The sequence below is a fragment of the Vombatus ursinus genome, unplaced genomic scaffold (genome assembly GCF_900497805.2).
Source record: "Vombatus ursinus unplaced genomic scaffold, bare-nosed wombat genome assembly UNPS02014158.1, whole genome shotgun sequence".
Lineage (NCBI taxonomy): Eukaryota > Metazoa > Chordata > Mammalia > Diprotodontia > Vombatidae > Vombatus > Vombatus ursinus.
In genome coordinates this window covers 2,975,249-3,002,064 of record NW_020953936.1, presented here as the reverse complement: position 1 = coordinate 3,002,064, position 26,816 = coordinate 2,975,249, and the positions used below count along the sequence as shown (strand labels likewise).

Here is a 26,816-nt window from a genome sequence, read left to right as displayed (position 1 = left end):
ATAAACTTTACCTGGAAAATTCATTTGTGTGTAATAATTCATTCCTGGAAAGATATACCAGATGATGGGTTAGTGTATATTATTTTACACATCATTTATTGTTCACAAATATTTGGTTGTCATCAACTATTAGGACGTTTCTGTACTTCCTTTATTATCTTCTCTAGAGGACAAAACCGAGTGGGGAAAAAAAGATCTGTTTTCCAGAATAAAGTCTACCAATGAACAACTAGTTTAATAGCCTTTTTTTACTTATCCTCCTAATAGTGTAACAATGTTATCCAGTAATATTTATACCTTTCCCAGGGATGTGGCGAGAACAAATGAAAGAAGTCCTTTAGCACCTTAGGTTAAAAGTTAAATATATTTAAACACGCACTAAAAGTGAATTTGCCACCCACTCCTCTACCCCTGAATGCAGTTATGTATACAAATGTTTATGCTCAGGACTCCCAACAAAGAGCAAAAGTTCTGTTCTCTTAATAGACCGTACAATATGTCATGACTTTAAGTAAGCTGAGGGAGGCTAGAAACTCTTTAAAAATGGAATACTGCTCAATATACCTTCAAGTTTTACAACCTATTATGAATAAAAATGACTAGATTTGACATGAAATTGAATTTTTATTACTATAAGATGTAACTAATATGAAAAAAATTAACTTGAAATAGAAATTATAGAAATAAAAAACGTTCATTGCTTCAGGTAAAGTACAACACTCCTTATGCTGTTTTCTTTTTCTACTTAATACATGCTGGTTACTGTGCAGTCTTTACAGAACATTATTAACAAAAATTTAGGATCTACAGAGTCTAAGCAGTTCTTAAAATTTTAATTTTTCATTTGGGGTTTATCTCCACTCTATTTTTCATTATATAACATCTACTTATTCCTTGAGTTATTTCTGTTAGGAAATTGTGTTCCAATTAAAGATTTAATTTGCTACATATGAAATTCACACTCAAGGAAATAGAAGAGTCTTTAGTAGATACCTGACACCCCACCCGTGCAGAAAGTTATGCCAACACTTTCCATAACAAATTTCCAAGGATACTAAATTTGACAGTCACTAACAGCCACTATCCATCCGCCCTAAGACAAAAACCGTCAGTTCTTAAAAAGAAGTAATTACCTTTACCAAGGAGTCAATGAATGAACTGTAAAAAGCCAAGGAACATGACTTAACAGCTTTCTCTTAGATGAATTTGTCTCCAAGAGAACACATTTTGTGATATGGTATTTAAAGTTTCCATGTAATAAATTGCATTTTGTGGCTTCGTTTATTTTGGCTGGTAGCACTGTTTGAGGGCCTTGGCCCAGAAAATTATTTCTCTCTAAATATATTACATAAAAAGGTTCTCTGCATGCACAAGAGTGGTTTTTATTATGTCTTGTGGCAACATTTTTCTACAGAAAAGCATCTCCCAATTGTATAATACAAATCAGTGAGAAAATGATTGAGTGGACAGAAATTTTGCTAACATATGAGGAATGTATCTACTGGCTAAAATGAGGCACATTTGTACATATGAATGATTGGTTATGAGGGCTTATTAAGAAATGTCACATATGTTGATTACTGAAATACTAAGATACAAAAAAAATACCCTTTTCTCCTTATGAATGAAATTCTTAGAATCCAATTGGCTCAACAGGTTTTGAAACTGGCTTCATTTGGTATAAGTATATCAATATTTTCATAATTACGAAGTTTACCGCCTAAGCTGGGATATGTCATCTCTGGTCCAAGAGCTAGGCCTGAGCTACTACTTAATTTATAATCTAACTCTTCACAAGTATTCTACAAATATAGATCTACGAAAGTAATATTTTAATACATGCAAGTACCAATGATAGTTACTTAGCAATAACAGTGGGTGGGAGGATGTCTGCATTGGCATGGCAACCTGTGAATAATTGTTATTTCTTGAGTATGGCCCTTGATTGTTGCTTGTAGGCCAATGATTTTCAGGCCCATGATAAGAAAAAAAAAAAGAAGGAAAAGGAAAGGGGGGAAAAAAGGATTTCCAGCCCTGGTTTAAATATGAAACGTATTCAGTATGTGCTCTTATGTTACATTTCATTCAATACAGTCACAATATCAATAATATTATAACTAGACAATTAGCTTAGAAATAGTGCTGGAGTTCTCAACTAACAAATATAACACTAATGAAACAAATTAAGAGTTCTCAAAGAACTCAGTATTCTTACACACAGTTTTTCCCAGTGGGAATAAGGGAAGAAAGCAGAGTAAGAGAGGGCATCTTTACTCACTGATTTGCCCCAGGTAGTATAACAATTTGTACTACACTATATAGATTGCAGCAAAGAAGATGACAGAAGTGTCTAAATGATGCTTCTCCCATCACTCAATAATGCATTCTGCTAAGCCAGCAGAACCTTCTTTTGCACCACAAGAAAAAGAAAAGTCCCTTTCTTCACTTCTCAGAACTGTCAATAAAAACAAGTATACACAGTAAGAAAACTAGCAATTTAACTTCACACAAAGGAAACAAATTACAGAGACATGACAACATTTTTCTACTATTTTACAATAAACAAAATCCCTCATGTTGCGAAAACTAGTATAGCAATTTTAATAAACTTCAAAGGTCATTATGATAAAATCTAATCTAATATGTATGAGAACATTTTCATTATCTAGTCCTTGTAGTGAAATAATGGCAATTTAAAAGGGCCAAATGAATGGACAAGATATAATTTCACTTGTAACAACCAATATGCCAACATCAAGCTTCTCGGTTTTATTCAGTACTAGGACCAGTATCCTTCTACCCCAACCAAAAATCCTGCCCAATGTCTACAAAGAGTCACACCCAAAGAAAAACCCTGACGAGCTACTGTGCAACATAACCAGAGGAACAATGGCACAGGATCAGCAGGAGCAGAGGAATGCTGAAGAGGAAAGACAATGCATAGAGTCTGACTTAGAGATGCAGTATCAAACATCCAGTGCTAGACTGAGTACTCCTATGTCATTGTCAGGATGTTCATGGACCCCTAGGAACGAGGATCTTGAACCACGCTTACAGGATCTATAAAGAAAGTACTTCACCTAAACTGAAGTAATTTAAAAGTCAAACACCAGAAGAGTTCCTTTTTTGATGTCAGTTGTGCCTAAAACTTTGGCTGATACAAAGAAACACGTCCACTAAGGCACCCTGAGGCAATCTGACAATGTGTGGGAGAGAACTTGGTTGTCAGAACCACATCATTGTGAGAATAGAGAGAACGAATCTCCTGCAAGGGACTAGCTTCTTGGGGTAAGCAGTCGACAAGTTCATTGCACTGGGTGTCAAATCCCAACAAGCGGATCCCATAGCCATGTGGGGAAGAAATCATTCGACCATCAGGGCTGAAACAAAGTTCTTTGATGTACCCCCTGCCTACATTAGCTTCCTCAATATAGTGAGTCAATCTCAGAGAACAACGAGGCGAGACGGGTCGTACCGGAGCCCCTTCTTGAAATTCATAGACACAGGTCCACTAAAGAAAAGGAGAAAGGAAATGAAAATTAGTCATTCTCAAATGTTTCCTATGTGACAAACTCACTTAACAAATCCAACATCACAATGTAGTGGAAAGAGCATGGGATTTGTAATCGGAGAATCTGGCTTCAAGTCCCAGTGGGACAAGATGATCTCTATGTCTCTTTCTACTCTTAAAACCTACGATCCTATAAAATAAATGAAAAAATTTTAACCAATGGAATTCATGAAATCACTGCAGAAAACTGACATGCATAATGGTAGTTTCCCACAGTGTATTTCAGATCCCCCACCTTGCCTTCATCTAAAGAGCAGTAGCTGATGTGACTGCACTCTCTGCTCTGAAGTTTTTTTCTAGCTTCTACTGATACATTTCATTTTGTGCAGCACTTTAAAGCCCTGAAAATGGTGGCTGCCCAAGTCTCTGAAATTTCAGAAAGTACCAAGAAAAGGACAGTACACTCAAGTCCTATTTCCCTATGACTTCTGAGGGAATTGGAATAACAAGTGGTAGTGGGAAGAGAGTGAACCACACTGATTCCATCTTGTGACTCAATTCTGGAACTAGCTCAGTTCCAGAGGTTCCCCAAGTGGATGAATTCTGCCCCATTGGAGGGTGCTGGAACAATCCGGGGGGCAGTAGTAGCCTCAGGTACCGCAGCAATGAATTAAAATAAGGGAGCATAGAGGCAGCTAGGTGGAGCACTGAATAGAACTCTGGCCTTGGAATCAGGAGGACCTGAGTTCAAATCCAGCCTCAGACATTTGACACTTACTAGCTGTGTGATCCTGGGCAAGTCACTTAACCCCAATTGCCTCACCCAAAAAAAAAAGGGAGCAGTTGAAGCATAAAGACCTATGTTAGGCTGATCAGAAATCCAGTCAAACCTGAAGACTGATGCATGGAGTTTTCTCACAATTATACATCCCAAGCAACTCATATGTCTTCTCTGAAAACTGGTCCTGTACTGGTCAGTCAGTTACTGTTTCCATGTTCCTTTGACTGAACAGAGACACTTGTGGGGAGTGGGACACCAATTTTTCTGATTTCAAGGAATTTTACCTGTTTGTTCTATCCCTCCCAACTTGGAAAATCCCTAATCTTTCCTCCAGTTAGAAATGAAAATACCTAATTTTGTATCCTGGTTAATTGTTTTCCTTTAATTAATTGGTCTTGTTTGATTGTTTTAATCTGTCTATCCCTGTATTTGGGATCCAGCCCAAAGCTGAGGAGATCTGGTCCTAATTTGTTCAGCAATTGGCATGCATTGCTTAATAAACTGATTTGCTCGGAAGCTTGAACCTTTGTTTCCTCAGTCATTTCATCTTCTACTTGGCACACTTAAAAATTTCCATAAACTAGAACTTAAAAAAATTAACGGAAATCAATGGAAAGATATAATATGCTTTGCTAAAGTTCACATTATAGCCAACTATATTGGAACATTTCTATCCATAAAGTCAAGGAAGCTACCAGATGACTTTTTACCTTAACTGAAAACTTTTCACAGTCTGAAATGGTCAAATGTTGGCACATCAAGGACAAAGATTCGTATTTTTAAAACTTTCTGACTGTAGCCCTTACCCAAATAGAATGTAAAGTGAATGGTGTTAGAATTTGGGGAGCCCAGAACAGTCAGAAGGGAAGAAAGGGAAACCAGTAGGATTACTGATGAAAAATTCCTTAAGAAAAGGGATTTTAGTGGCAGCTAGGTGGTACAGTAGATAGAGCACCGGCCCTGAAGTCAGGAGGGCCTGAGTTCAAATCCGGCCTCAGACCCAACATTTGACACGTACTAGCTGTGTGACCTTGGACAAGTCACTTAACCCCAATTGCCTTTAAAAAAAAAAAAGGGATTTTATTTTATGTTACACTATAGACTCCCCATATCATCTAACAATAGCTTACATATTCAATAGATCTCTGTTGAGCTAAAGCATTGTACCCAGCCTTATACATAATCTTTGACTTGTGTGAGGGTTACCACCCAATATTAGTTAAAAGGATAGACCTACTGAAAAGGAAGCACAGTACAGGAAAAACCTTTGGTTTCTTACCTCCTGGTCATCTGTATTACTAGAACACCGCAGAAGGGTGGCCCAACCTTTAGGATGTAGCTGCAAAGATGTAATGCAGTTACCACGGTCCCTCTCACCAGGAACTTCTGGTGTTAAAACTTCAAGACTATTACGAGGTGACACACCTAAGGCAACAAAAAAGTTTAAGAATGGTAAATACAAGAGTATACAGTAAATACAACTGATATTAGAACCAGTACTTTAGTAAAATTCAAAACAGATGTGTTTGCAGCTATTCAACTGCTCTTATAAAAGTTTATAGGTTCTGTTCTCAGTAGTCACAACTTAAAAGATATGACAGCTAAATATGAAAAGTTAATGAGCAATAATTCCTTCTACTTGCTGATCATTTTTCTTTCTTTTTTAAAATTAATTTTTCGTTTTCAGCATTCACTTCCATAAGCTTTTGAGTTTTAAATTTTCTCCCCCTCCCTCTCCACCTTTCTCCCCAAGATAACATGCAATCTGATATAGGTTCTACATATACATTCCTATTAAATATATTTTCACATTAGTCATGTTATAAAGAATTAGAACCAATAGTAGGAACCACAAGAAATAAGAAACAAAACAAAACAGAAGAGAAAAAAAGGGCAAACAGTATGTATATAGTTCTTTCTCTGGATGTGGATAGCATTTTCCATCATGAGACTTTTTGAGATGTCTTAGATCCTTGCATTGCTGAGAAGGGCTAAGTCTATCAAAGTTAGCCATCGCGTAACATGGCTGTTATTGTGTACAACATTGTCCTGGTTCTGCTCACTTCACTCAGCATCAGTCCATACAAGTCTTTCCAGGTTTTTCTGAGGTCCACCTGCTCATCATTTCTTATAGCACAAGTCTTCCATTACATTCATATATCACAACTTGTTCAGCGATTCCCCAATTGATGGGCATCCCCTCAATTTCCAATTCTTGGCCACTACAGAAAGAGCTGCTATAAATATTTTTGTACATGTGGGTCCTTTCCCCATTTTTATGATCTCTTTGGGATACAGCCCTAGAAGTGCTATTACTAGGTTAAAGGGTATGTACATTTATATAGCCCTTTGGGCATAGTTCCAAATCCAAAATGGTTGGATCAGTTCACAACTCTACCAACAATGCATTAATATTCCAATTTTCTCACATCTTCTCCAACATTTATCATTTAGCTGTTTTGTCATGTTGGCCAGCTGACAGGTGTGATATGGTATCTCAGAGTTTTTTTGATTTGCATTTCTCTAATCAATAGTGATTTAGAGTATTTTTTCATATGACTAAAAGCCATCTGAAAACTTCCTATTCATATCCTTTGACCATTTATCAATTGGGGAATGACTTGTATTCTTATCAATTTGACTCAGTTCTTTTATTTTATTACATTTTAAAAATGAGGCCCGGATGCATTGGCTTTGTCTGTGCAAAAACTTTTCAATTTAATGTAATCAAAATTATCTGTTTTGCATTTCATAATGTTCTCTATCTCTTGTTTGGTCATAAATTCTTCTGTTCTCCATAAATCTGACAGGTAAACTATTCCTTGTTCTCCCAGTTTGCTTATAGTATCAGCCTTTATATCCAAATTTTGTACCCATTTTGACTTTATTTTGGTAGAGGGTATAAGGTATTGTTCTATGCCTAGTTTCTGCCACACTCTTTTCCAGTTTTCCCAGCAGTTTTTGTCAAATAATGAGTTCTTATGCCAGAACCTGGGGTCTTTGAATTTATCAAACAGTAGATTAACTATAGTCATTGACTACTGTGTCTTGTGTACCTAACCTATTCCACTGATCCACCACTCTATTTCTTAGTCACTACCAAGTAATTTTGATGATTGCTGCTTTATAATACAATTTAAGATCTGGTATGGCTAGGCCACCTTCCCTAGCATTTCTCTTCATTAGTTCCCTTGATATTCTGGACCTTTTATTTTTCCAGATGAATCTTGTTATTATTTTTTCTAGCTCTATAAAATAATTTTTTGGTAGTTTGATTGGTATAGCACTGAATAAGTAAACTAATTTAGGTAGAACTGTCATTTTTATTATATTAGTTCAGCTTACCCATGAGCAACTGATGTTTTCCAGTTATTTAGATCTGACTTTATTTGTGTGAAAAGTGTTTTATAAATGTGTTCATATAGTTTCTGGTTTTGTTTTGGCAGGTGGACTCCTAAATATTTTATGTCTTTAAATGGAATTTCTCTTTCTATCTCTTGCTGTTGGGCTTTGTTGGTAATATATAGAAATGCTGATGATTTATGTGGTTTTATTTTATATCCTGAAACTTCGCTAAAAGTTGTTTATTATTATTATAATTTTTTTTTTTAGGCAATTGGGGTTAAGTGACTTGCCCAGGGTCACACAGCTAGTAAGTGTCAAGTGTTTGGTCTGAGGCAAGATTTGCATTCAGGTCCTCCTGACTTCAGGGCAGGTGCTCTATCTACTAAGTTGTTTATTATTCCAAGTAGTTTTTGCTGACCATTTTCTAGAGATTTATATATATGTATGTCACTCATCCAGCTGGAAATCCATCTGAGACTACAATTAGCATTCCTTTACAATGTGCTCTTTAATATTCTCGATTTTTTTCCACAAAAATTTCATTATTATTTTTTATTCCTTAAAGAACCTCCTTGAAATTCTGATTGGTATTGAATGAAATAAATTAATTAATTTAGCAGTATTGCCACTTTTACTACATTAATCCAATACATCTATCAACATACACTGTCATTCTAGTTGTTTTGGTCCTACTTTACTTTGGTCATTAAAGTTCTATAGTTCTTTTCTCAAATAGATCCTGTGTATTCTTAGGTAAGTTAATCCTTATTACTAGTAAATAAGAGTATAAAAATAATTCTTCATATTTATTGATCTAATTTACTGTCTTCAATAAGTTTCTGGTTGAAGTGATTGGAACTTCTAGATATATAAATATGAATGATGATATTCTGTGTTCATTTCCAATGTCAATCACTCTTATCTTTTTCCTGTTTTATGGCAATTGTGAGACTCATTCCAATACTACATTAAATAAAAGTGCTGAAAGCATCCTTGTTTTGCACCTGTTTTGGGTGGGAATTATTCTAATGTTTCTTCATGACCTATTTTATTGGCTGTGGCTTAAGGCAAATATTTTGATTGTGTTGAATAAAAATTGATTTACATCCATTCCTTTTGTTGTTTTTAATCTTGAATGAATTGCATTTTGTCAAATTAAAATGCTAATAGGATAATGGAGAAAGATGTATACTTTCACTGCCAGTGGCACTGTGAACTTGTAAAAATCTTTCTGGAGAGGAATGTGGCAATAGGAAATAAAGGCTACAAAAATTATCATACCTTTGGACCCAATAATTCCATTCTCAGGAATACAGCCTGTTAAGTGTTGATGAAAATTGTAAAACTTGTCTGTTGAAAAATTTTTCATAGTATTATTATGTGTAAATGTAATTTGAAATCAACCTAAGTATCCCACAACAGAGAATGGTTAAATAAATTGTATCATATTAGTGTAATGAAATGCTGTAAAACAATTAGCTGAAGAAATAAGATGAATGCAAACAAATCTGGAAAAACTTTTTTGAGAACAATATAGCTTTTTAAAAAAACAGAACCAGAAGACCACAAATATGTTTTTAGTAAAGGAAAAGAATAGACAAAGAATTCTAATGAGAACTTAGAGGGAGGAAAATAACTATAGTTCTTTTATTGAAATTTAACAGTTTTTCCTAATATAATATTTCATTTTTAAGTAAATGCACATAAAGGGCTTATTAATGATAAATGCCAAATTAATAAGTGACATTTACATAGCAGTTTAAAGTCTGCAAAGCACTATATATGTATATATATGTATATGTATATGTATATGTATATGTATATGTATATGTATATGTATATGTATGTATGTATTCTCTGAACCTCACAACAACCATAAGAGGTCCAAAGTGTTAGGGATGTTCAGAAGAAGATACTACTGTAGGCTGGGAAGTTTTATATGAGTGGTAGAACTTAAAGCTAAACAGGACCTAAACTACAGGGAAGTGATTTCAGATGGGAGAAATGGCATAGCAAAGGTACTATGTGATCAAGCAGTTGGAAAGAAAGGATAGGATTCTATTTCATTTTACTCTTATAATCTCTTAAGACAACTTAGAAGACAACTAAATATGAGCTAGATTTTACAGATAAGGAAACAGTCATGAAGAGGTCAGATGATATGTCCAGTTAGTTAACCATCTAGTTACAAACTAACCAGTTAAGAATTAGTAGCAAAACCAGGACTAAATTGAGTCTCTTGGCTTCTAGGTCAACATTCTTTTCCAGACTAGATGACACAATCTCCTCCTCATCAAACAACAATAAAAACTCCAACACATGACTATGCCTAAAGAATTCAACAATATTAATGTAAACATTTTCTTAAAATTTACTGAGGAAGCTAATAATTTTTATGGATTAAAACTAAAGAGAAAACTCCCAGCTTATTTAATGGAATCAGTTTTTCCAAGGCATTAAAATGATACTGTTTTACTTACCTTCTCGTTGAGAGGAGCGTGACACGTTTTTCTCAGATAATGAACTAGAATCACTATGATGACAAGGTGAACCAGAAGGTCTAGGAGCAGATGAACTTGGAGAAGTAGCCACATCTTGAAAATGCAAAAAAACACCAACACGAATGTAACAAACCGATGTTGCCTGTTAAATTTTTTATACTTCTAAACCATTCTTTAAAAATGTCATCCAAAGTACATTGTAATAAATGTATGTCACATTGCAACTAAGATTAAATACAGCAAACATACCCCCAAATATTGGCCTCCTTCCATACATCTCCTTCTTTTAACTTAAAGGTTTATGTGAAATAAAAATAAAAACCACAAAATTTTAGTACGGTATCATTTGTTTTGAATTTAAGTTAAATCTGTGAGTTTAATAATGTCAACTTAAACTTATTTTATGCAATTCATACATATTATTTCATTTTAACCTCACAACAGCCTGTGAGTTAGGTACTTACGGTATCATTACCTCCATTTTACAAATGAGGAAACAGAAACTTGAAGAGGTTAAGTGGCGTGCTCATAGTAATGATGGCAGTAAGTACAGGAGGGAGAATCTGAACTCAGGTCTTCCTGATTCCAAGTCCAGAACATTTTCCACCATAGCTATACTCAATGTCTCAATGAAAATATTTGTTGTATTATACATACTGTTTTCTAATGCTAGAAAAGGAATAGATTCATTACTTGAATTTCCTTGTTGGGAACAATTCAATGAAATCTGACTTCAAAATCATATTAAAAAATTTTTTAATTATTAATCATCTTAAAACCAAGAACACTGTAGCATTTTAAAGGATTATAGATAGGATCCTATAAAGGATTATAGATAGGATCATGGATTTAGAGCTGGAAAGGACTTTAGGGTCCTTTAGAGTTAGGACTTTAGTTCAGTCTGCTCAATTTATTACTGAGGAAATGGAAGCTAAGAGAGAAGAAAGGACTTCTCCAAGGTCAACAAGGTAGTAAGTGAAAAAAGGTGGAACATGAACCCAGGTCTTCTTCGCTGCAAGGCCAACAATCCAGCCACTATATCATGTTGCCTTTCAACCTAAATATTAAACTGAAACTGCTCTGTCCAAAATCACCAGTGACCTTAAGTGAAAAATCCAAAGGTCTTTTCTCAATCCTCATCCTCTTTAAACCTCTCTGCAGCATCTGACACTGTTGAATACTCTCTTCTCTGCTCTTTTGTGACACAGCTCTGTCTTGGTTCTGTTCTTACCTGACTGCTCCTTTTCAGTTTCTTTTGCTAAATAATCATCATATCCTGTCTGCTAACTGAGGACACTCTAAGGTTCTACCCTGAGTTCTTCAGTAGAAGTTCCTCAGCAGGAGCTCCTTGCATCAAGAAAATCACAGTTCTGATCCAAGTAAGCATGTGTGCATTACATTATACATATATGTGTGTGCATGTATGTGTATATATACATACATGTGTGTATGTGCATATGTGTATCTATGTGTGCACATGTGTGTATACATCTATAATATACATATAAAACAGACCTAAATGTGTACCTGCTAACTCTTTGAGGATAGGAGCTGGTCAACTTTTTGCCTTTGTATTCATAGCACCTATGAGAGTACCTGGCACATAGCAGGTGCTTAATAAATGCTTGTAAATTAGCTGATGCTACAGAAAGGATTTATGTTTCAGGATGCCCTCTGAGGTCTCTTCCATCTCTAGGAATTCTATAAAATATCCTCCCCACCCCACCCCAAATACAGAGCCTACTGTGAGGCACCATGACAGTGAATAGTGAATAGACAGCTGGCCTCCCAGTCAAGAAAACCTGGCCTCTGAACTATGATGGCTGACATCCTAAGCAAGTCGCCTCTTTTCCAGCAACTCTAAGACAATAATATTGCAGAGCAGTTGGAGATCTGCCCTGGTAGGAGTTTCCTCACTAGGGACCAGCTTCCAGCGTTCACATAAAATCGATCAAATAACAATTCCTGGCAACAAAAAAAAAACAAAGGAAAACCCCAATCCTCTCAATCTCTCTTATTATTTTATTATTATCAACCTACATTAAATAATCCTTGCCAGTCTTTTTCCAGACCTGTCACTTAATATCAGACCCATTCTTACAATCCTTAACTCCAAGTAGCCAACGTGTCTTTTCCAGACCCCAAAAGTGTGGCATCCCTGAAGTATTTAGCAATTAAAAAAAAAAAAACTTAACAGAAGCTAGCCCCACTAGGTCCTGCCACCAAGTGTCATGTTAAGATGCTTGTATCAATCAGTAATTGTAAAAAAGTTCTTAAGGCCCACTCATATAGATGTCTAATCATATGATCCATTCTGGATGCCCCTAGATAAATTGTCTTTTTAATTATAAATCAAAACACAAGACAGGTCTTTCAAATCACTGCCTCCCTTTAACCAACAGTTGATTATAAATAATTCTGGAATTTACACACGAGATAGAGTGTGTGTGTAGACTATTAACAAGCCTTACACCTACATATTATTTTTTTTTTTTCCAGAAAAGAGTTGGAAGATGCTGGATATGGCAAACACCAAATTTTACTCTCCCTCCTGCCAAAAAAAGGAAAAATGATTAACCTTGCAAAAAAACCCCTATTTACTAATGTAAAAGTAATTTCAGAATCATATGTTGGTATGCAGTCAAAACATCAACTAGTTTAAGCACAGGTCAAAAATCTACATCAAATTAGAGAAAAGGATAAATATGAGAAGACATCATACATAATTCCAATAGCTTTAATCTGGCCAATTCAAATAAGTCATGTATGGCAAAAACTGGAAAACTAATGAAAAGGCTGAGATATTGACTTTGGTTATCTGCCATTTCTGCCAAAGTTTACCAATATGAAGCATCTGCCACCAAGGACACCCAAAAAGCCCACAAACCACCATAGCCAACAAACATGGTAACACAGTTTAGAAAAAACCTCATTTATAAAGAACAATGGAAGAGAATGATGAAAGATTATGAACACTATGACCTCACAGCATAGCAAAAGGGATTAGAGGAGTAAATAAATCTGCAAGAAGCTTGGGATAAGAATCAGTAAGGCTCGATTATCAAATATCATCTATAGATGAAAATGGCAAGATGAAAAATACACATAAAATGGCACAGATGTCAGTTTCTCTAATGGTCTACTCTCATCAACAGTGACAGTGAAATATATTCATTAAGAAAATGAAATTAAAAAGCGTCTAGAAGAAGCTTAGTACAATAAGAAAATCCAAGATCTACAAGATCTTGAAAGCAGTGAGGGATCATTTTGTAACATATCCCAAGGAGCAAAAAGATACTGGGAAAATGGGAGAAAATCAGTTAATTTCTTCAAAAGGTAAATTAGGAGAACATCAATAACTATTTTCTCACCAATAAAAATATTTTATTAAAATGCGAGTTTAAAAAAAAATAATAAAACAAAAACAAAAAAAACCCCAAGTTTACTATCAAGTTTTCCCAATTAGGAAGTTTCCTAAATTCTATAATTCTCCAAAAAGACTGGCCTAATGAGTTACATAGGGGAAAATGGCTTCAGATTTTGACATACAGCTGGAATTAGTCCACTGAAGCAATACCTTAGTATACAAGTGGAGCACTCTGGCTATCCTCTTGTAACCATTCACTCTTGCCATAGGATCAAATCCATTTCTCTTCCTGCCATACACTTCCTTGATGATTTACTTAGTCTTATTCTCCAGAGTTAACCTCATTGGTTATGTGCTGCAGGCTGCTCATGAGTCACTCCAATGTCCTCTGTGTGATACTTCTCTTCAGTTCTTTGGCAATTTCACATCTCAACAGGCATTTAGGATAGAGGCTATGGTTTCACTGGTATAGGTAACTCCCATATGAGTAAACCCCTCTCTTAATATAGGTCAACAACTTCTATGTACCTTAAAAGTCTTAGAGAGGTGTGGTTAACATTGAAAAGATGGACCTTTGCTTTCAAGGGAAGCTTTGCAATTTCCTGAAAGCAATCCATCCTGTTCTCCTTTTCAACTCTGGGACCAGATCATTATGTGTCTGTCTCAGATATCAGACAAGCTCTATAGGGTGTCCTTCCAATTCGCTGTTGAAATTTCAGCAGTTGACATTCTTCATTCATTTGTGTAGCTCCACATCCAGACCTCTCACACTGACAGTGGGTATCCCTCCCAAGGCTTTCTCCTGGGTCCTCTTCTCTTCTTCTACTATGCTGTTGCACTTGGTGATCTCATCAGCTTTTATGGATTCAATTATTATCTGATGATTCTCAGACCTACTTATCCTGCCCAAACCTCCACTCATATCTCTAACTGCCTCTTAGAACTAACTAGATGTACTATAGGTTTCTTAAACTCAGCATGTCCAAAATTGAACTCATATCTTCCCCCTCAAGCTCTCCCCTCCCCCTACCTTTCCTATTACTGGAGAGGGTACCACTACTCTCCCAGTCGCTCAGGCTTACAATCTAGGTGTCGTCCTTGCTTCTTCACCATCTCACCCCACATATTCAATCTGTTGACAAGTCTTGTCAATTCTACTTTCACAACATCTCTTGTATACGTCCCCTTCCCTCCTCTGATAGGCCACCAATTCAGCCTAGGCTCTCATCACCTCACACCCAGGCAACTAAAATAGCCTGCTGGATGGTCTTCCTGCCTCAAGTTTCTCCATTTTTTTTTTAAACCACCAGCTGTTCTGCTTTGTTTCAACTCCTCAAACATCAGGCCTCCCCCAGAAAAAACTCATTACCCGAAATCTCATCATCTTAGAAACTGATTCACCTTTGATACTTGAACATATCCTCAGCACCCTCAGTTGCCTTTCCCTTCTGACTGGAGAACAAAGCAATAAACTTCTCCTAAATCCTCCTTTTTTAGATAGCTCAGACTTTTCCTTCCCTTAACTTCATTTATCATTAGTTGCTCTGCAACTACATGAACATCATCTTCTTATCCCCTCCTCCCATTCTGACCATAACCTACCTCCTTCAGCAACATTTTGTATATTGTCTTCCCCGATTAGTTAGCAAGCTCCATGAGAGCAGGGACTGTCTCTTTGTTATTTGTATCCCCAGTGCTTAGCTCACTACCAGGCACATAGTCGGTGCTTATAAATGTTTGTTGACTGATCCATGGGATAAACAGGCCAAAACTCCTTTAGGGATTATAGTTCTCTTTTAGGAAACTCTAAAACAAAGGTTCCCAAATTACTACTGCCCCCCTTAAAAAAATTACTCAGCATCCCCCTGAAAATCTTTCTTTTGCCCTTTAACATTTTTTGAAATTTGCATTATTTTTTAAAAATGTAATTTTTTTTAAATGATGCATCTTAAATTTAATAATTTATTGTAAATTTGTGGGGTTTTTCCTGCATTGAAATTTTGATGATGCAATATTACATCATGTAACCATATAGTACTGTATTGTAAACAAGTCATTACTTTCCTGCTGATGCATGCTGGACTTCCCAACAATGTGTGACATGCTCACCTGCCAACACTCGCTTGTTAAGACCTGTCAGCGGACTTGACCACTGGTCAGTTATAATTTGCATTTTGTGTGTTTATTTGTAAAATAATGTAATCACTACGACTTTGACTGTTACACAACAGAAGAAACATGTACGAATGGTTTTTCAAAATTTTCTTCTCTTCTTTCCTTATGCTTCCACTGTCCCCTCATTTGTATTCAATGACCTCCAATTGTGACCCAAGGCTACTACTATCCCCCAAGATCATTCCAGAGTCCCCTCCAGGGGGTGGTGGGGTGGTATAACCCACTTTGGGAACCTCTGCAAAAATGTACTGGGACTTGATAAAATCAGCACAATGTCATCCACAAACAGAAGCATCTAGAGCAAAGGGAACCAACTCACTCCCTGACTGCTGCATACAAAATAGATTAAAATGTAATTGGGAAATGTTTAACAAAATAAAAATATAACACAGATAATATTAATTAGTGGTTTTCTAAGTCAGTATGTGGCATGAGTTTCTATTTGAGTTTAATAATTTGATCTAGAGGACCTAACCATCCACAGGAAATCCATTTTCACTCTGGGCTCTGCAATGGATCTTCTCCATCAAGGTGGGATATCCTTTGGCCAGTTTAAGTTTTTTTTTTTTAAGCCTAGCCTGATGTTTATTATCAGAAGATCAATGAACAGAGTAATTTCTGTTGTTATACCCTCCAAGGAATCTTGAATGATCTTGTTATATGGATAGGAGACAACTTGCAATAAAAGAGCTTGTAAGGAGACATTTAATTCTACTGAATCAAATGCTTTTTCATAATCAACAAACACAATGGGATCTTATAATTCTCCCTATTTTCAGTTAATTGTGAGTGGTAAAGCTATGGTCCATTGTTGATTATATCTTAGGAAAGCTTGTTTATTCTCTACCAATATCATCATCATCCTTATTTATGTTCCCTGTTACTTTTTTTCAGTATTAACATGATCCAAGATTTTTTCCCACTTCTGTATTATCCTTTTCTCTTTCAGATTACTTATATATTAGTTTTCCTATTGCCCTTACAATTGTATCACCTCCAACAGAGATGTCCTCTACATAGTCTTGGTTCAATCCAGTTATTTCTCTCCTTCCTGCAAATAAGTCAAGTGAGGTACTGACTAAGGTACTTTCTGGGCTCTTTTGATCTCATTCTGACAGGTAAGTGACAGTAGTTAAACTTCTAAATATAAACATCATTACTTATATCTAGGAAATATATTGCATATGGACACTGGGTCAGTCCCAGAAACAAACAGGAAGAAAGGAGTTAAGTGGACTGAATTTGGAAAATTTTAGTGCTTTTAATGACCCCAACCTCCTCAAAATACTGTCTTTTTAAACCAAATGTTCTCCTGATGAAGCCAAATGGTTGTAAATGTTGAAACACTACAATTCTCTTAATGCTAACAGTTGGTGTAACCCAAAGGGCAATGGAGACACATGGAGGACATAAGTAGACTATAACATTCCTTATGATGAGTTATGCTTAAGAAGTGGAGTCAGAGATATTACTGAGGAAATGAATGATTGGAAATGGGAGGTGGTGACAGTCAGGTATGGAGAACAAGGTTAATAAATAGATAGAACAGCCTAAGAGCTGCACCAGTACTCCTGAAATGTTCAAAGACCCGGGGGAAGGCAGCTTGCTGGGTAAATCCTTTGTGGAAGATCTGTAGGAGAATATGGACAAAAATCACAAGGGAAGAACAGGGAGAGATGGGTTATGATCTACAGTAAAGAATAGAATACCCACACTGACAAGATTATGAAAGTCAAAGTATAATAAACTCAAATTATCTGACATCACTGACAAAAGGAATGTTCCATTTAATAAACCAATTAATTGGATTAATGGTGTTGCCATATAAAGCCTATATACATTAAAAATCTTAAAGAATTAGAATAAGATTGTCTCAACTTTCAAAGATTTTGTGCTCTAAAAATTAATTTGTTTCAGTTTATAGGAATTTAGCACATATTTTCCCAAAGAAACCATATTATAAATAACAGGTTCCCACAAAACCCTACTGAACACATTAAATAACTCAACTATTCTCCACTCAAATCCTATGAAATGCCTTTTCATGGCATGGGAATACCCCTGGGTTCCTGAAAGCTACACAGGCTCTAGCAAGTGCTCCCTGCCATGAGAAGGCTTCAGTATATCATCTGAGGACCAGTTAAAGTTTGAATTTATGAGAAAATCTGCCACTATGTGATGAATTATTTTGGCCACTGTAACTTATGAAAGTATAGAGAGACTGTGATCTGCTTAAGTATGGGAAGTATCCACAATGAATAAATTCATGGATTTTTTGAATTATAGCTGAACTACAGAGTCCTAACTTGTCTGGAGTCCCCCTGCAGTCATGAATAAGTCTGGTACTAAGAGAAGGAAAGGACTCCACAGAAGTTTAAGTATTAGCGTATTAGCACATACACGCCCATTAAAATGTAAGCTCCTTGAGAGCAGAAAGTATATATTTGCCTTCCTTTGTATCCCCACAGCTTAGCATGGTGCCTGACACATAAATGTTTGCTGACTGACTACTAGCTAGTCATCAATAGCTATGTGTCATTTATTATCAAGTGTTTCTAAGTTAAAGACTACATATGGAATAAAATACACATAAAACTATAATGAATACATATTAGATCTTCCTTTGAAAATTCCAAAAGGTACTTTAAGAGCTTTTATTTTCATTATGAACCTTAATAATTATAGTGATGAATCTTTGAAGTGTTCATTATTAATGGAACTATTAAGTTAAGAGAATATAGTAAAAGAACATTTGTGTATCTAATATTCTCTCCTGCAACTAACTGTTTGTAATGAACCATAGACTAATAAACACCCAAACACATGAAGGACACTATATCAATGATACAGAAATAACGTTTTGAAAGTTCTTACTTCAATGATATTCATTCAGGACCTTCTGAACTGAGCTGCCTCCTAGAATCTCTTTAATTCCCTCCTCTTTTTCTCAATCTTAGAACACTCTTTTGAATTTTAAAAAACTTTTTACTAAAGAAGCAAGCCTTACCTGAACTTGATGTAGTTCTTCTTGCCCTCAAAATTGGATAGCTTCCAACCTCTAAAGATTTTGTTAAGTCAAGATCATGTAAAATCAGAAGATAACCAGAAGAGGTTGAAATCAGCATTTTGGAACAGTCTGGAGTTAACCTCATTCGCATAAGAAAACGTGTATGAAAGAATTTCTTGTGTGGGCATCCATCTTCTGTGCACCTACAGATCAGAAGTAGTTGTCATTAATAGTTATTTACCCAGATAATTAATTCCTAAGCATTGCTTTTAAAACACTGTTAACTATTGGCAAAAAACAAAACAACACAACACAACTAACCTCACTACACGCACACACGCACACACGCGCACACACACACACGCGCACACACACACACACACACACACATACACACACACACACACACACACACCTTTCAGATCCATGACTACTACCATGCAGTAGCAGACAGTTTCACAAATTGCAGTGTCCAGAAGTGATTTTTTGCCTGGTGGCCAATTTCTTGGTTAAATGTTTCTCTGTATTAGATAAGACAAAAAATTTGTTGGTAACTTGTACCCAAAGCCTTCTAGCTTACACTCTACTGTGTAGACCTTGAAAACTCAAGTCACCTACCTCCTTATTAGAATGAGGTACTGGGATAAGACTTTAGTGGAAGATACTCTCTCTCTCTGTACATATATATATATATACACACACACACACACACACACACACACACACATATACACACATACATATAGATATAGATATACATATCACAGTTTTCTAAGTACTTACATATGATAAAGTACCCAAACTAAAGGGAAAATAACTATACTTCTTTGCAAATTGAGAAAAATTGTCTGGGATCTTACTGTATAACTGTAATTAAGGTTTATCATTATGAATATTAATTATTACTGTAGTATTTAAAGGTATAGACTATAATGAATCTGTACTATGCTTAAAATGCTCAAAATTGCCCCCTTTTTATTCTTTTTAAAAATAAATATAATAACAGTTTGATTACTTGTTCTCTGTCTCTTATTAAAGTAGAAGGGGAAAAAAGCAGTTTTATGAACTTTCTATTTCTTTGGATACTAGATTAAACAAGTTTACTGAACACTTTTTATTCCCTATCCCATCAATGAAGAAAAACAACTTTCAAATAGCACAAGCAGTACAGAGAGAAGAAACCAAGAGACCTCAGAAACTGCTTCAGCTAACAAAAGCTTAATCTCTTTGCCAAGTGGTGAGATGATGGGAAAAAAGCAACAACTTTTTAGAGTAAGGTTCTTAAGTATGGATTTGGGAGACCTCTGAACTTAGGGGAAAATTACATCTTTATTTCGCTATAATTGGTTTCCTTTGTAATCCTATATATTTTATTTTGGGGCAATGAGATGACACAGTAGAGTGCCAGGCCTGAAATCAGGAGACTCTTCCTAATTTCAAATGTGGCCTCAGATACTTACTAGCTGTTAACCTGCTTGCCTCAGTTTCCTCATCTATAAATGAAATGGAGAAGGAAATGGCAAACTACTCCAGTGTCTTTGTCAAGAAAACCTCAAACGGGGTCACAAAGAGCTGGACACAACTAAAAAATGATGGACCTGAAACATTTTATTTTATATATTTAAAAACATTATTCCGAGAAGGGGTCCATAGGCTTCATCAGACTGACAAAGAGGCCAATGGCGCACAAAAGTTAAGAAAATCTACATTACAAAGTGAAGTAAATAGAACCAGAAGAACACTGTACACAGTAACAGCAATAGTGTAATGATAGTCAACTGTGAAACTCTCACTACTATATAATCCATGCAAAGATCCAAGACAATTCCAAAGGGCTCACAAAGAACAATGCTATTTTTGGGGAGGCAATATGGCTAATATGTAAATATATTTTCTATGACTTCACATATATAATTGATATCATATTGCCTTTTCAATGGGTGGGGGAGAACCCAAAGGGAAGGAAAAAACTGGAAACTCAAAATTTTAAAAACTAATATTAAGACAAATGAATTATTTAAAAAAAAAAAAAAAAAGAATGCCTGCAATAGAGAACAAACTTATTTGTAAAACACTAGTGGAAGAAAGTGGAAGATATGTTATCATCTTAAAAAAACAGTAAAATATAGTAGAAGGGTAAATGACTAAAGCCTTTTAAAAAGATTAGCATGAGCCAAACCATTCTAAGCACATTTAGAGTTGAAATTAGATAGAAGAAACACTAGAGAGGGATTAGAAGAGATCAGTCAGTGTGTTTATATTCATCCATTCTTACCATCAATGACAGTGGAACATCTACATAGCACCCAATGTGTTGTGTGAGGAAATGGAAATGGCATTTAACAACATGAAGCTGAGGAATTGCTAGGCCTACTTAAATACATAACATACTGAAAAAATCTATAAACACAGATTTACACAATGTTAAAGGTACTTGGGGATCTATTTTCAACATATCCAAGAGGGGAAAATTCCAGAAAAATTAAAAATATCACAGATACTATTGTCCCCTTCTCCCCCCTAAAACAAAAACAAAACCCACAAACTACTGAGAAGAGAGCAGCAACTACTGACACACAGGCTGACTTTCTCATCTCTGCAAAATCACTATAAGATTGGTCTATTCAATGGATAATTTTGATTACACACCACTGAAAAGTTTTTGCACAAAAGCAACAGTTACAATCAGAATGGGAAGACTTAAATAGGAAAAATGTGTGCAGCAAAGTTCTCTGAAAAAAGTCTGATATGCAAGATAGAAATATCTATTTTAAAACTGCCATTCCCCAACAGAAAAGAACTCCAAGGATATGAACAGAAGGAAAGAAAGGCAAGCTACCAACAATATGAAAAAATGCCCAAATCACTAATAATAAGAAAAATACACGTTCAAACAACTCTAAAGTTTCATCTCATACACATAAGATTGGTGTGGAAACATAAAAATATCTTCATAGTAATACACTGTTGGAGGAGCTATGGAGTGGTTGAGTTATTCTAGAAAACAATTTGGAACTATTCCCAAAAAGTCACTAAGCTATGCCTAACCTTTGAGTTAACTACTCCTAGGCTCATACCCCAACAGACCAAAGACTGAGGGAAAGGATCACCTTTTGTTATAACAAACAACTGGAAAATTGGGGAATGGTTGAACAAAAAATGGCACGTGAAGTTAATGGAATATTATTGCACCCTAAGAAATTCAGAAAGAGAGAGCTTCAAAGAAACTTGGGAAGATATGTATGAACTGATGCAGAATGCAGTGAGCAGAACCAGATGAGTATTTATATAATGACCACAAGAAAACCGAGGAAAACAACTGTGAAAGTCTTTGAGAATTCTTAATCAATGCAATGAAAAATCACAACTCCAGTAGACTGATGATACTATCTAACTCTTGGTAGAGATATAGTAGAACATAGGTGTAAAATGAGACATGAATGGGACATACATTTTTTTAGATTCGTCCAGTCCAACACAAATTGTTTTGCTTGATTAAGCTCATTTGTTATGGGGAGGAAACAGACTAGTGAAGCAATAAAATAATGTTTAAAAAAAAAAAAGAAACAAAAATGTAGTGAAACATTTTGAAAATATACATAAGAAAACAGAAGAGGACAAAGACAAAGCAGAGCAATGTTGCTTATATCCCATAACATTTAATATGTATTTTTAAAAAAAGCTCTATGTAACCAATTCAGTTTCATATAATCCACTTTTTCTATCCTTTATATATGTAAATATTGATGTTTTTTGGTTATTTTCTAGTCCATAATAATTTTTTTAATCAAGTGAAACACAAAACAGGAAGATACTCATCGAAAATATTAGCAGTGTCGTGTAAGGTAGTGGCATCAAAAGCAAATGGAAATGGGGGCCACTGCATCATACCTAAGGATCTCTGCAGGTCACATATTGACTTAGAAAACCACCGAAACATTATCTATGTTCTATTGTATTTTTATTTATTTTGTTAAATATTTTCCAATTACATTTTAATCTGGTTCAAGGGTGCACTAAAAAGTGTTGCAGAGCCCTATATTTAATATCTCTGATGTTGGATATTCAGCACAAAATCCAAAGGAAAAAATTCCCTTTTTGGTAAGGTTCTCCTGATGCTTCTGTTTGTAAATTTTGATTTGTAATTTATTCTGTAATTTTGATTTTATCAAGCCCTAAATCATATAGGTTCTCCTCAATAAGATTCACTGCAACTCAAAAGAAACTGGTCTAACAATCAACACAGGAAAAGCCAAAAAGATGAAGAAGGCATTTTGGATTCTTTATGTAGTAGAATAGACAGCCTGAGTTTTATTAGTCTGTGTGTGTGTGTGTGCGTAAAGTACTGTAGATAGAAAGTAAATGTGGCTCAGAACAGAACAGAAGTATGCAGCATTTTCAATGATCCCAAGTTTCTCCCTATTGCTGAAGTCCATCTTTTTAAACACCAATATTTTCCAGATAATACTCTACGGCTAATTAAAACATGGAACACAATGACCTCATAAAAGTCAAAAATGCAAGTGACCCAAAAGGTAATGAATGACAAAAATCATAGTGGGTTGTACATATTCTATAACAATGATAACTTGAACATAAAATTGGAATAAAATCAAGACCATGTATTGACTAGAAAAGAGGATGGGAATTAAGCACAAGAAGTAGATGGACAGCTTGAATGCTGCAGTGGTACTGACAAAATATTGCTTGGGCAAGGTTTTGTGCCTCTTATGCCAACCTGTTAATTCTCTTCCAATTCTTTCTTCCATAACTTTCATTTCTTTTCTAATTTTTTCTCTAGCTCTCATTTCATTTAAAAATATTCTATAACTTTTTTGTCATCTTGTGTTTCATCTATTCTAGGAATTACAGTTGAATTCATGCCAAATCTGTGTTTTTCATGAGGCTTTGCTTGTAGATGTTTTGTAAAGTAATTCTCTTCTTTTGGGTTTGTCTTGAGCATCACTGTCACCACAATAGCTCTTTCTGGTGCAATTCTTTCTTCAGGTTTGGCCCAGCTGGAGTTCTAGGAGACTGCTGCTCTATAGTCAGCCACCATAATAAGCCAGCATGGAAAGTGCTACTGGTTCACAGTGATAGAACTGCAGGTTCTCCTTTGGTCTGGAATTCTTGCCCTAGTTATTCCACTGTAGGCTTCAGACTGGGCTGGAGGCTGGAAATGAGATTTCTTCTTGGCTCCTGGGTTCAGAGCCACACAGTCGCTATCTGTTTCTAAACTTGCTCCTTTCTCTATTTAACAGAGAATTGCTCCCATTCTGGAATGCCATGCCTAGGCACAGGTCCCTTCTTCCATCCACCCTGGATCTGTGATACATAACTGGGTAGTGAGTGACTGAGCTGTCAGCTGGTACTTCTATCCTAAATCTGAGACCTTTTGCCTTGGTGGACAGCCTCTCTCTTCCACCCACAATGAAGTACTTCATAGTGATGTTCTTCTGGCCAGACCCCATCTTCAAATATCTGCAGACCTCTCTGTTTCCTTATGCCAACATGGGCTCAAAAAATGTTTCACTGTGATTTTTTTTCCTTTGAATTTTCCAATTAGGATTCAGTCTAGTGCATTTTCTAGATCTATTTGAAGAAGAGGGAAATGGGAATGGGAAGCATTTGCTGTACTCTACCTTACTACTCAACAATTTTCTATTCATGAAATATCGAAAGAACTAGGCTGTTTCATTGGGTGAACCCTATAGGGAAGATTTATGGAACTATATACATTGTCCTATATACAGTACAGTGAGTAATGAGAGTCCAGATCTATCAGTAGCCTAAACAATACGAATGTTCTCAAAATGTAATGTCAGTTTAATTTTAATTTTCCACTAACTTGAGAAATTCTAATTCCTTGCCCAATTTTTTAAAATGGTTATTTCTCAAAGACTTGCTTTAATTCACAAATGTTAAACATGAAAAATAAAAGTGAAAAACATGAGTCAGATTTCCATTTAAAATAACATGACAATAGTCATCCTTTCCAAAAACTTTAAATGCATTTATAACTTTCTTTGGTTAACAGATAAAAATGTATGCATTCCTCTTAATACTTGATGCACCCATAGAACAAAGGTAATGATGATAGTATTACCTTACATTTATATAACACTTTACAACACACTGACATTTGATCCTTTAAGGAACATAGGATTCTTCATTATTATGACCATTTTACAAATGAAGAAACTAATTCCAAGAAAATTGAGTATTTTAATCCTAGTCACATGTCTGATAAACTCAAATCTTCAGTCTCCTCTTTCCACTACAGTAGGCTGCCTTGAGATAAGAAATAAACAACAGTGGGCTACTGTACCAACTCCCTTATTAGTCATAATTACTCATGAAACTATCTACTAAGGATAGCAATCTGCAACCTATACCAGTGGATAGGGTATCTACACCCAGGAAACCAGAGTACTAAAATAACAATTTCCTAGTCTGCTAACACTGATTTATACATAACATAGACTTGCAGCACACATCTAGCCTAACATTTCATATTACCATTCTCAAGCAGGAGTTCTTAACTTTTTGTGTATGTTATAAAACCCTTTGGCAGCCTTTTAAAGCCTATGAGCCCTTCTCAGAATAATCTTTTTAAACACATAAAATAAAATACATTGAATTACAACAGAAACCAACTATATTTAAATACAACAATAAAATATATATATGAAAAGTCTGCAGACCTCATGTTAAGGACCTCTACTTTAAAGGGTGAGTTTGGTGCTGCTAAAAGTCTACAATATCAGAAGTATCAAAACATTCCCAAATGTTTAACAATCCTGAGTGGAGCCCAAACAGATTAAAATGTAATTGGGAAATATTTAACAAAATAAATAAAAATAAAATAGAACACAGATAATGTTCATGTGTGCTTTTCCAAGTCAATATATGGTCTGTGGGGATCCTTATATACAGTTTAGCGGCTCTCCATTTCATTTCAGTTTGATATCACTGGTCTGCATCATTATACTAGGGGCAGTCAGTTTCTCTCTCTCTCTCTCTCTTTTTCTCTGTCTCTGTCTCTCTTAAATCACAGATTATATCTAGCCTGGACAGTGGAATATTGATAAAATATCACTACTTGTACCACTTGTTCTCTGAAAGAGTTTTTTAGATCTGGCCTTGCCATCTCAGGTATTATAGGGATTAAGGACTACACCTGTGATTTCATTGGTATAAAATCCCCCCTGATGAGGAAACATCCTCTACCAATGCAGTCTGGCACTTCATTTGCAAGTGGGAGTCTTAGAGAGTTGCCCACAACAAAAAGAATAAGTAACTTGCCAGTATGTATCAGAGGCAGGATTTGAACCAAGGTCTTTCTAGTTTAAAGTCAGCTCTCTATCCACTATGCCATGCTGCTTCTCTTTATAGTAATGGCACACTGTAAATATAAAGTTTTTTAAATGACAATTTTTTTCACTTAGACAACTAACATTTTAGCACGAGGAAATTAAAGTAAACATTATAAACATTAAGTTAGACAGGAAAAAGGAGAAAACATTATTCATAAAAGACTGTTTTAGGTAAAAAGCATTATCTATATTAGTACTAGAAAAGTAATCTATTATTGTAATACACTTCAGTTCTGAGAAGGGAATTATGAAAATATTCCTCTTTAAACCTGACAGGCTCATTTTGGAGGCACTTATTAACTAATCTATTAAGTTTTGGTATGTTTTTCAAATTCTTCACATATAAGAAGTGACTAGGAGACAGCAAATTATAGTCTCATGATCTGGATTTTTTACCTTGTTATTCAGGCACCTTCTGCTCTAAAGATTTATAAACCAATAGGTGAATTTGTTCACAGCTTACTCTGTTCCCCTCCTCACAAACCTGTTAGTGTCCCAAATGATGACATTTCCATCGAATCCTGACGTAACTAAGAGTCTTGTATTAGTGTCATATTCAATGTTCTTCACCCAGCTAGTGTGACCATGTAAAGTGCACACTTTTGAGTTTAATTTTCTCAGGTCCCAAAGGGCTATTGTAGTGTCATCAGAGCACGTTGCAAACAGTCTATTATCCAGAAACCTACCAAAAAAAAAGAAGAATCAGTTCATTCCCTCTCACTAAACAAAATATAGTTAGAAGTAGTATCTCCA

The 26,816-nt window shown here is 35.4% G+C and overlaps 1 protein-coding gene across 1 annotated transcript in view; it reads right to left on the bottom strand.

Annotated features, from left to right (window-relative positions):
- Nucleotides 1-345: 345 nt before the first annotated feature.
- The window catches only part of DCAF10 (DDB1 and CUL4 associated factor 10), a 52,481-nt gene continuing 26,010 nt past the window's right edge, over nt 346-26,816 (bottom strand). Inside the window, 5 exon segments of the mRNA XM_027859058.1 lie at nt 346-3,511; nt 5,572-5,717; nt 10,118-10,231; nt 18,688-18,890; nt 26,548-26,745. Of these exon segments, the coding sequence (XP_027714859.1) occupies nt 3,143-3,511; nt 5,572-5,717; nt 10,118-10,231; nt 18,688-18,890; nt 26,548-26,745 (1,030 nt within the window). The 3' untranslated portion in view covers nt 346-3,142.